Genomic DNA, 12,318 nt, shown 5'->3' with positions numbered 1-12,318 from the left:
AAATCATAATTTAGTATGTACCAACTCATTGTGAAGTAGAAATGACAAACAATCCAACAAGTCCCAGTAGTAAAACATTTACTAGAGAGCAAGCAGAAAGGAATGCACATCTTAAAGAAACCTTCACAAAGTCACAAAATTTGGAGTTTGTATATTTCTTTTCCTTTTATAAACAAGATAGAACAAAAACCATCAAAATCATTTCAGCAAAAGACTTTTCTACCATTGGGGCAGGTTTAAAAAAAAAAAAAAATAGACACTTTTAAAAGCTGTTGTTGGGTTTTTTGTTTTTTTAATTTTAAATTCAGCAACACCTCAGACCTGGAGCAATCCTGGAACTGTTTCCAGGATCTTTTCCCTTCAATCATAGTGGCTCTTGGGACTCTTCAAAGCCTACATCTAGAAGGCTTTTTTTTACACATCTCAGTGCTAGATACAAGCCACACTAGGGAACTTGAGTGTCAACTCTCATTTAGAATCATACACCTCCCTTTCTCTGCAAGTGTCCGGAACCACCAAATTACTTCCCAAACATCCCTAACAGCTCACTGGATTGGGTTTGCAGAAGCCAACTCCTAAAAAGACTGCCTGGCCACACAGCTAAGAAAAAGAATTTGACTTACAGATGTTTATAAGGTGACATTTTTAGTAAAAAATATAAGCTACATATAATATAAACCTAGAGTGAGTGTTGTGCCTGGTAAGGCCCTTTCTCCCAAAGTATCCTCAGCTTACCCTCATGACAACTCACCCAGAGCCAAAAGAAGCTTCCTAGCTCTTGCTGCTTCCAGGGACCAAAAAGCAGCTTCCCAAGAAAACATCCGAAAAATCATTCAGATGAAGGGGTAATGTCTCCAAGCTCCAGCTCTCCACTAAGGGCAGGGGGTCCTTACACTCTGGACCCCAACCCAGCCCTGAGACACTTAGTTACCAAAATTTTTCTAAAAATAAAATTAAAGACAACTGGATATCACACTTTAGCACATACCCTCTAACTGTCCCATCGACTTTTCTTGCGTTTGGGTGGCTCCGGGACAGCAAAGCCATCAGCTGTCTTATCTGTCTTGCTGTCCATCTTGTCCATCTTGTTGCTGTCCACCTTGGGGGGGTCCATCTTGCTCTCACGATTACAGCCTTCTTTCCTGCTTTCCCCATTCCGACCATCGTTTGGACTCCGGCTCTCCCCATGCCGGCCTGCACTTCCTCCATGCCTGTTCTCCCCGTGCCGATGGCCATCAGTATGACGACTGCTGCTTTCTGGGTAGCGGTAACCATCTCCATGGCGACCACCATCTCCATGACGTGGGCTCTCACCATGCCGAATGCCACTCTCTCCATGACTATGACGGCTGCCACCCCGGTTCTCAGTATATCTCTCTCGTTTCCCATTGCCCCCCCCAATCCCTTCTCGGCTGTTATTCCCTGATGGTGTGTTGTTGACTCCCTGGGCTCCAGCAGAAGGGTAGGTCACTGGGGCACTGCTGATGTTCCCAGTACTGCCAAAGCCTGGGATGCCCTTGGCAGCACTGGTGATGGGGCTGTCAGGACTGTTATGGCCCTGTTGTGCTGAATTAGTTGGAACAGAATTCAAGCTCCCTGCACTAGTCCATCCACTTGCCCCAGAAGCAGAGCTTCCAGCCTTCTGATTGCTTAAGCTGGCTGCAACAAAGTGACTCTTATACTGTGACTGAAAGAGAAAGAGACACCAGGAATAGGTAAGAGAGCAAGTTCAAGGAACTCTGAGCATACAGGTTGAGCAACCCAAACCCAAAATCTGAAACACTCCAAATCCAAAACTTTTTGAGCACTGATGATGCTTAATGGAAATGCTCATTGGAGCATTTCAGATTTTGGATTCTCAAATCTGAGATGCTCAGCTGGTAAACGTAATGCAAATACTCCAAAATCTGAAAAAATCCAAAATCCAAAACCCTTATCCCAAGCATTTCTGATAAGAGATACTCAACCTGTATAAGGGTGGTAATCATAAAGTATACAGAACCTCTAACTACGCTCTCTTGGCATTGTGACTTTAGTATCCTGATTGTCCACAGCACAGTCCCTTTTATTTTTGTGCCATGATGGAAAACTCAAGGATCTTTGTGGAGAGTTGGACCTCAATATACTGAAATTTACTTTTACAGCCTAACTGGCTAGAATAAAGTATCTATGTATATAGCAATTGAACATATTTATGGTCTGCAATCTACAATTCAAAAATCCAGAAATTTCTGAAAACTAAAAAAAAAAAAAAAAACTTTTTGTAAAGATTGGCAGCAAAACTTGTCTTAAACTGATATAAGGCTATTTAGTTTCTGTCTATTCAGCTTAGTGTGATTATTAATACATTTTGTTTCAGAAGTGAATTTGATTATATACAGTGTGGCTGCAGACACTGATGTTAATATATGGAATATGAATCACATTACCTTTCTTGAATATGAAAAATACATCCTGAATTCCTAAACAAGGGTTTCTGTGTCTATTAATCAAAAATGAAAAAATCTTGGGCCGGCCCGTGGCTCACTTGGGAGAGTGTGGTGCTGATAACACCAAGGCCACGGGTTCGGATCCCATATAGGGATGGCCGGTTTGCTCACTGGATGAGCGTGGTGCTGACAACACCAAGTCAAGGGTTAAGATCCCCTTACCGGTCATCTTTTTTTTAAAAAAAAAAAAAAAAAGAAAAAGAAAAAATCTTGGGACCAAACTGAAACATCTAGTTAATGATGCCAGCTAGCTAACTGTAAGGGTAGTTGTGAAAGAAATATAGGTTCAAAGTTCACAGATAACAGCATCAAACTTGTCTTAGCCCAAAAGATGGCAATTACTCACCCACATTACAAATGCCTTAACTCAAAGGTTGTTGAGACAGGATGAAACACAAATCCTGCTGCAGGACAATAGTCCTGGGCTCTGGATGTGACTGAAGTAGATGACCAGCACGAGGGGTCTCCCAAGCTCTACACTTACATCTCCAGGCAAGCTACTGTTAAGTTCATATTCAAAATCCAAGCAGAGAGAAGGCCCTGAATCTAGCATCAAGCCTACAAGCCCAGCTACCACCTTCGGAAGACTAGGCCCCTCATCATTGCCCAGGAGTTACTGTTGAAAGCTCTTTTAATGAAATGCTCATTGCAGACCTGGAAAGCTGCTTTCATTGCTGTCAGCCGATCTCCCATGGCTCCTGTGGAGGGTTTGTAGGCTTCATAATTGCTCATTACATTGTTGTTATTTCCTCGGTCCTAAAAAATAAACAAACTCACCCATAATGACGGAAAAGTACAAAAGCTCACTGCCAAAGACTGGGCCTCATTATATTGAAAAATCTAAAGTGGAAGCTGCAATGGGAACTAAATATTTTTAGAAAGTTACTTATGCTTTGTGAAAAAAGGTAGAGTAATGAAGAATCATTTAAAAATGCTTATGCCCCTCAACCCTATAATTCTATTTCTGGAAATCAACCCTAATAATCAGAAATGTAGTTAAATTATGTCCAAAGTTGATCATGTATTATTTACACACATACACAAACACATTCAACTAAGTAAAAGTTATGTTAAGGATAAAAACATCACCAGGATAGCATATTGTGACTGCTCAGGCTCTAAATCAAGACCAGTCTGAATATCGACTTCAACACTTAACAGCATGTAACCTTAGGCACCTCAGTTTTATTATCTGTACTTACATTGGGTTGTCATGAAGATTAATTGAGTTAATACGTGTGACTGCTTGGAATAGCCCTGGCACAAATAAAGTGCTCAATTAATATTAGCTGTCACTATCATCTGCATCATCATCACCATCACTGTAACGTGGAAACAGTATATTTATTTACCAAAGATGCTAAGTTAACCACAATGCTCCAGAAAAGTATACCGGCAGCTTTCTTCCCTGACTTAGGAATCAAAGTGACAGAAAACAGGCAGTTAAGAAAGCCAGTGAGGGAGTGCTCTTGTCACCTGGTTTGTGAGAAAAACTAGCTCTCATCTCTGATGCAATCTCCTAGAGGGTATAGGAATCATTCCTGAGTTTAGTGACAAGACAAAGCTAGAGCTTACACAGTAACCCTATGGCAATGTTTCCCTTGCAGCAGGCTTTTTAAAGCCAGTGTTGGAGGGCTTGTAAAAACAGACTGCAGGTCCCACTCCAGAGTTTCTGATTTACCAAGTTGGGGATAGGGGACTAGTTTGCATATGCTGCTGGTCCAGGGACCACAATTTGAGAACCACTGCTAATCTAATTTCCTGAACAAGCCTAGTCAGCCAAGTACACATTGATGCTTCCTGAATACAAAGTTAAGAACCAACACTGCATAGACTCAATCAACAGATTAAATACAAGCTGTCTTCTAGACGGGTTTTTAACTCACAGAGACTTTCTTAGGTAGACAGGAAATAGTCCTAACTTCATCCAGGACGTGGGACCAACCACAGAGGCACTACTATAGTCTGGACTCACCGTGTTCTCAGAGCCTAGGCCAGGCCGCTCCCTGTAGCCTAGGCCTCCTCCACCAATGTTCAGCTTTTTGCCTTTACCTCCTTTGAAGCGGGATTTCCGAAACCAAGCATTCTGCATTGAACATAATAATTCAAGGTTAAGCCAGGGGAGGAAGAGAAGGTCAGAAGGGAGACAAAGTCAAGTGGAAATTAAGTGGAAGGGAAGAACTTTTTGCTTCATCTTTAGACAATGCATTTATGGCAAGAGAGGAACTGTTCACAGGAAACACAAATTGACTTCTTTTTGGTAGTTTAATCCACCAAATTTGTCAGTAGGTTTAGATCCTTATCTAAGGCTTTCTTTACTACTCCTTTCTTAGGGCCTCCTGAAAGAGAAGTGATTAGATAAGCTTCAAATGCAGAGTAGTCATGGGGCCACTTCTAACTTCCTTGAGGAAAATTATTTTTTACACCTCAAACAATCTATACATATTATTAGACAAAAAACTTTGGAACTTTATTGAAACAACACACTGTAACCCACAAATACATACAAGTAAAATAAAATACAAAATTTGGAGCTTAACTTTAAAGAAATGGTGGGTTCAGAAGTGAAGGAAAAAAGCTATGTGAAATGAGGCTTATTAGAATCCACTCCAGGGGGCCGACCCGTGGCTCACTTGGGAGAGTGCGGTGCTGATAACACCAAGGCCCCGGGTTCGGATCCCATATACGGATGGCCGGTTCGCTCACTGGGTGAGCGTGGTGCTGACAACACCAAGTCAAGGGTTAAGATCCCCTTACCGGTCATCTTTTTTAAAAAAAAAAAAAAAAAAAAAGAATCCACTCCAGGGACAGACTCCCAGGAAGGACTGGTAGCCACACAACTCAATATTTTATTTACCCACAGAACCTAAAGGTTTTCATTGAACTTGACCCCTGCCAGAAGATTCCTCACCAGATTTATTCACATTCTCTTAAGAATACAAACACCTCTGGGGAGGCTTAAAGCTTTATCTGACAATCACACATTACAGTCAAAGTAAAGTAGAGATGTTCCTCCACTTGGAATTACAATAAACCCACTTAAGTTGAAAAAATCCTAATTCAAAAATGTATTTAATACATCTAACCTACCAAACATCATCGTTTAGTCTTGCTTATCTTAAATGAGCTCAGAACACTCACATTAGCCTACAGTTGGGCAAAATCATCTAACACAAAGCCTATTTTATAGTGCAATGTTGAGTATCTCATGTAATTTTTTGAATACTATACTGAAAGTGAAAAACAGAATGGCTGTATGGGTACTCCAAGTATGGTTTCTACTGAATGCATATTGCTTTCACAATATCACAAAGTGGAAAAATCTTAAAACAAGCCATCACAGGATGCCTGTACTTGAGAGGTAGGGCAGGCTTGGGAAAAGTGCTGAGCACAGAAAGCCTGAAGGACACACAAATTTTATTTTAGGATTGGCTCTCTATGCCCAGGAAAGGGGAAGGGAACGTTATTCCCCTCTCTCCTGCACTGCATGTCCTTTACTCCTGGGACCATACTATGTTATAATTAACATCTGTGTGGGATGACCTATGAATTTGACAAATACTTGACAATTCCTTATATCAGAACATGTTCTGAACCCATATGTAATTTGGGGACAACATGGATTAGAATGACTCAAGGTTTGATCTGGTAGAATGCCCCACTCAGTTTTGGACTGGAGTATACCTGGAACAGGGCAATTTTGTGGTCAGAGGTCTGAGGTATCAGTCTGTAAGGAACAGTTAAGAGGCACTATACAATAGTTTTGTTTTTTAAGATACCACACATTTTTAGCCTCCACACGACTTTGTTTGGAAAAGAGAAGACTTTTTTGTGGGAACAGCAGTAGAGAGAATAGCAGCCATCTTTGAGATTAAATTTATTCCTAAGTGTGCTATGGGGTAAGCAGGTAGAAATTACAGGGACAGATTTTAGCACAAAGGAGGGAATAGCTTTTCAACACAGATGTTGAAAAGAGAGGATAAGACAGACCAGATGAATTTTAATATCCCACGATTCCAAATCTGTACCTCCTAAACCCCACATAGCACCCCCCTACAACCACTTTCTTGTGAAGTTTCTGTTATCTGCCTCAAGCTTGCTCAAATATCTTACTTAGTTTTACAATCTGGAGCAATCTGAAGTGTGCCCAGCCCCTCACCTGCATTGCCAGATCTAGAAGTTCCTTGGAAACGTGTTGATTGGCTCCTTCCAAGTTACGCACAAGGTCACCAGCAAAATTGCTGTCCTTGGGGGTCAGTAAGGTATAGGCCACACCCTTCTCACCCGCTCTTCCAGTGCGGCCAATCCTGTGAGTATGGGTATCAATGTCTCGAGCCACATCATAGTTAATGACAGTCTTAATTGAAGGAATGTCCAGACCACGGGCTGAAATAAAAAGCAATTTATTCTTCACCTGGAGTCAAAAGATCAAAGTGACCAGAAAAGCTAGTGCTCCGAGAACCCACATTTCCCTTATCTAGGCAAAGTGTGTGGGTTTGGTGAGCTGAGATAAAGGCATGTTCAGTTCTGCTCTACAGCAAATGTCACTACCGGATTCTATGAAGTTGGGCTATCTGGTATAAGGGACTTGCATCTTTTGCCATCAATAACCTCCCATGACCTCTCTCATGTACCAGGAATATATATAAAAAAATAAAACTAGCATCAAATGTGTCCTGAAATTGAGAAGCTCTTTCCTTTCTGGGAAAAAAAATACTAGTTTTTGAGGGTAGCTATTAAAACTCGGCAGAACAAAGCTGAAAGTCATACTCCAAAAAAATTTCTGATCTTGGGTGAAGTAAGTATGCCCAACTGAATGATCAACGTAAGCTATCTACTATATTCACACACACAATAAGGGCACAGCCTTTTTCCCCCAAGTGTTCTCTAGCTGCAGGGATTCTTTGATCAGAGAAAAACATTAAGCGAAAAGTGGTAGCCAGAAATCCAGGTTGTGATCACTGTGCTGAACTGCTGCTCCCTGGGGAGTGGCCAGGCAGGCCAGGAGAGTCTTTCAGTCAGCCTGCTCAGACATTACAGGTCTTACATAGTAAGACACAGCACCTTTACAGCATAGGGACCTGAGGTTATTGCAAAACTCATACTCTACCTGCAACATCTGTGGCCACCAGGACTGGGATGTCCTTTTTCTTAAAGTCTGAAATGACCTTGTTTCTCTCACTCTGATCCATGTCTCCATGGAGGAGCCCAAGATTATGACCCTCCTGCTTAAGGTTATTGGCTAGCTCTTCAGCATTGGCTTTTTTAGTAACAAACAGAAGAACACTCCCTGAAGAGGTAAACTCTACCAGACGCCGGGTAAGCCAGTTCCATTTACTAGGCCCAGAATGGAGAATTTCCACAATCTGTGTCACATCTTCATTTGCCTGAGAAGGAAGAAATGAAACATGATTGTGACATTGGTGCCAAAAGGAACTTGAATAAGGAAGAGCATTAAATTTTCTACCTGCCTCTAGAAGAACCTTGAACAATCCCTGTTCTCCTTGGGCATTCCTTCAGCAAGTCAAGAGTAACTCAAAACTTACCTCTCCTCTCAAATCACCTTTCTCTACATCTCACCCTAGTGAGTACAAACACCCTAACTACATAGGAACTTTCTTTAAACAATAAACATGGCAAGCAACTTAAGGAATTCTCTAAGAAGCTTTAACTGAACTCCAAATCTCAATTCAGAGAAATTCTTCACATAGGGCATTATGTATAGGTAAGAAATGAAACTTTAAGTTTATTTTTGCCAGGCCTTTCAGGTCACCTATTCCATCCTGTGCAGGCCTCCTCCCATGATCATTTAAACGTCAGTTCCATCCTAACTCTCTGGTTAGTCTTCCAGGCAGTCTTTTCTGTTTCTTTAAAAGCTTTCTAAAAAACTTTTTATTATGGAAATTTTTAAACATTCAAAAAAAACTGCATCCACTCCCATGTACCTATGACCCAGCTTCAACAATTATTAACATTCTGCCAGTCTTATTTCATCTACAACCCTACTTGTATATTTTAAAGCAAATCTGAAACATGTTGCCTCATCTGTAAACATAATGACATTTTAATTTTTTATCTCAACGACAAGAAATTAATTCTATGTCTCCATAATATGAAAAATAAGCAGCCCTGCTGAGGGTTACCTCTCCAATATCTCCCTGCACCACTCGAATAGGGTCGATCAGGATGTCTCTGGCCAATTTCTCAATCTTTTTCCGAAAAGTTGCACTGAATAAGAGAGCTAAAAGGTAAAGTAAACTGTTAAAAAACCAGTATGACTTCTTCAATGAATACCCACTAAGCTTCCTTGACATTCAATATTCAAATTTTTTACATAAGCCCACCTAAACTGTAAGTTTAGTCTAAAAGTTGATTCACAAAAGAAAAAAGACTTGCCCTTATTCTACTTCTATTACTACATTTGTAGTTAATATATGAGTTATTAGCATGGTTCAGAAAAAGTCTCCTGATTTCAAATCAGCAGATCTGTACTGTAAACTGTCTCTACCCCCTGATACGACTGAATAAATTAGGGCAAATCATTTCATTTCTAAGCCTTGGTTTTATCATCTATAAAAATGAATAAGTTGTATCTGTTAATCTCTAAGGTCCTGTCCAGGTCAGATAAACTGATTATCTTCTCCTATGGTTCTCACCAACACGATCATACTTGATTCCATAACTATGACTGCATACAAAATAAATAGGTGCTCTGAGTACAAATGAGATTTAATAAAGCTGCTTCATACATACTCTGTCTGTCAGGACGGACATGACTTGCTATGGATCGAACCTGGTACTCTGAAAGAAGTAGAACAGTAAAATTAATACTATAATCCTATAATACAGTTTGGGAGGCCTAGAAAAAGCCATTTTAGTAAAAATCTTCATAAAAAGTTTTAGGAATTGAGAAAATTTTGAAACTGCTAGCCATACCATTCAGAATGAAACTCTAAGAAACTTTCCCTCCATTTAGTTGGGTTGGGCCTGGCAGGGTTCCAATCAGTAACAACAGTTATTTAGAATTTTCACACAGCTGGGTAAGTCAAGAACAAGAAAGCAAAGGGCTTTGAATAATTTGACATTCACCTGTCCAAGAACACAGACCTTGACCTCCACAAAGGTATATGAATAAAAATAAAGAATAGAGAAAATATTGCCCATGTATACAAAGGCACATTCAAATTTCCTCAACCCAATCAAGCCTAACATAGTTAATGTCTTAGCTACTTCTCCACAGTCTAACTCTATCAAGGAGTATTTTCAGTTAGCTTCCCTCATAGTGAAAAAAAACCTGGAAAATCTACAAAGACATGGAAAAAACTGCTATCGTGAGGATGGGGACAAAAGAAACCGGTATTCAAGGCCTACCAAATCCCATGTCGAACATTCGATCTGCTTCATCAAACACAAGGTAAGAGACTCTTTGAAGATTGGTAGCTTTCTTCTTCACATGATCAATCAGTCGACCCTATGAGATCCACAAAATGAACAGTAAATATTATTAGAGGCATTTACAAGGACTTTCTAAAGTTGCACTCTTGGTAAAAGTGCTAATTCTCTAGTCTACAACTGTAATAAATATTGATCCCACAGCCTTGAACTTTATGCACTACATAGCCCAATAGAACTGAAATTTTGAAAACTCAATTAGATTCTTCCTTTATATTAAAAGCAATTTAAATTCTGTGGGAAAGTAGCCAGATCATTTCTGTAAGGCATTCTACAATGACCTGATTTAAAGCGTTATTAATGGGTTTTAATGTTTAGACTACACTCTTCTGGGCAGTTCTGATCATACTCTGAACATCTTTCTGATTCTTGGTAACCATGGAGCTATTTTCTAGGAGGGCATAAAAAAACTATCTGAAATAAAGGGGAATTTGTAGCTACTAATGTGTACATCACAGATACTCTTAGTGGACTATTTCAGTCAACCAATCAAAATTAAACCAAAACCACAGACTGTCATTCATCAGGGTATTCTAATTCCCCCTGAAACATTTTAGGGGGAATTCCCTCCAAAACTAACAATGTTTTCCATACAAAGTGAGGCTAAGAAGCCACATAAACACAAGATATACTTACTGGAGTACACACGACAATCTCTGCCCCTTCCTGAAGGGCCTTGGCCTGCTCCCACATGCTCCCTCCTCCATACACAGCCACTGATCGGAGATTATATGCTTTCCCAAACCGCTTACATTCTGCATGGATCTACAAAGATGTTAATAACATATTAAACTGTAACATTAACAAATATCTCTATCACAATCCAAAAAGGAATTCTGAAAAACAGAGTATAATATCATAGAAAATAAAAATCTAGAACATACTTTAAAATCACAATTTTTATCCATAAAGGTATAAATAAATAGTGGAGTACCATTATCACACCTCAACAGGCTATCTAAAATCTTGCCTCGATTATTCATTTTTTTCACTTCTTCTTCCTCATACTGTCACTGCCTTTCTACCAAGAAAAATGAATTCACCCTGGAGAAAAACACCATGAGCTTATTAATAAAACAAATAAGTCCCATATCATAATACATTTTTTTTCTTAAAACAGTAGTTTTTAGGGAAAAGTATTTGGTTACATAGAAAATATGTAACACACGATACTTTCGAAAAGTTTTCTGGTAACACAACAATGTGAATATATCTAATGCTACTGATACACTTAAAAATGGTTAAGATGGTTAATTTTACCACAATTAAAAAACAAAAAAGTTTCGTGGTCATTCTGCCCACTTGACTGACCAGTCCCCTGCTAGTCCACATATGGAAGGGGATATTCTATACAAAGTACATACCTGCTGGCAAAGCTCCCTAGTGGGACACACAATCACCGCAATTGGTCCATCACCTGGTTCCAATTCCTTCTGGTCCATTATATGGATCAACATGGGCCAGATAAAGGCTGCAGTTTTTCCACTGCCTGTTTTGGCTATACCAATCATGTCTCTACCACTTAATGCTACAGGCACACCCTAGAGAAAAAATAAAGTATATCCAACTCTAAAATTTCAATTCTAAAGACGTACTAAGGAAATCCTGGGGAAGGACAAATGACTATTAGTGACATCCATTTCTTTTTTTCTTTTTAACTAATTTTAGTTTTAAAAGAGAAGTGATAAATCACAGCAAAATTGAGGGGAAGACATTCATTTCAAATGGAACAAAAATATCCTGGACTATGCATACTGGTATGAAATAGAAATATCTGACATTTCCATAAATTTCTTGATCTACAGGAAATAACGTTCTCTTCATGTGGATCAGACACCGTTTACAGAATATGAATGACTCTCCTTTGCTAGAAATACAGAAAAAATTGCAATCTAAAATGGAAGTGGTTGCTAAAATTTTAAAAAGTTTCTCCCCTTAAAAAGGTAGACTATCTCATTCATATACAAAAAATTCTCATTTTCTGTATAGGAATAAATAAATTCTATGTATGAATGGGAAACAGAAGCTATTCCTTTAACAGATGAGAATTTTCAGGTCATGAACAAAGGAATTCTAGTCGTTGATAGTGCTAAATTTGTCCACGCAGAAATCTTTTTTGTTAGGTTTGCCTAATAGATTATTTTCTTCACATCATACTTTCAAGGCATTTATCAAACATGAAAGAACCATTTCCTAGCTACGTAGCATCTTCTTAGAGTGATTAATTCACATTTGCACTTTAATTTTTAAAACTTTCAGAAATACTCTTGGATTTCCTATGTCTTTTTATTTCCTTAATTAAAGCAAAAGTTGAAGAGTAAGACACAGGAAAAGTATTTGGACATCTTCTATCCAATGTCTATGTCAGTATAGTTCT

At 39.2% G+C, this 12,318-nt stretch overlaps 1 protein-coding gene across 1 annotated transcript in view; it reads right to left on the bottom strand.

The window, feature by feature from the left end:
- Positions 1–61: 61 nt before the first annotated feature.
- The window catches only part of DDX42 (DEAD-box helicase 42), a 36,644-nt gene continuing 24,387 nt past the window's right edge, over positions 62–12,318 (bottom strand). The window contains exons 9-18 of the mRNA XM_063080345.1: positions 11,306–11,482; positions 10,578–10,706; positions 9,861–9,960; positions 9,243–9,290; positions 8,633–8,730; positions 7,600–7,876; positions 6,649–6,875; positions 4,465–4,575; positions 3,144–3,245; positions 62–1,687 (exon numbers count right to left, since the gene is read on the bottom strand). Of these exons, the coding sequence (XP_062936415.1) occupies positions 992–1,687; positions 3,144–3,245; positions 4,465–4,575; positions 6,649–6,875; positions 7,600–7,876; positions 8,633–8,730; positions 9,243–9,290; positions 9,861–9,960; positions 10,578–10,706; positions 11,306–11,482 (1,965 nt within the window). The 3' untranslated portion in view covers positions 62–991. The remainder of the gene's footprint in view (positions 1,688–3,143; positions 3,246–4,464; positions 4,576–6,648; positions 6,876–7,599; positions 7,877–8,632; positions 8,731–9,242; positions 9,291–9,860; positions 9,961–10,577; positions 10,707–11,305; positions 11,483–12,318) is intronic.

The sequence above is a fragment of the Cynocephalus volans genome, chromosome 16, assembly GCF_027409185.1.
Source record: "Cynocephalus volans isolate mCynVol1 chromosome 16, mCynVol1.pri, whole genome shotgun sequence".
Taxonomy (NCBI): domain Eukaryota; kingdom Metazoa; phylum Chordata; class Mammalia; order Dermoptera; family Cynocephalidae; genus Cynocephalus; species Cynocephalus volans.
This window is presented reverse-complemented; position numbering and strand designations above follow the sequence as displayed.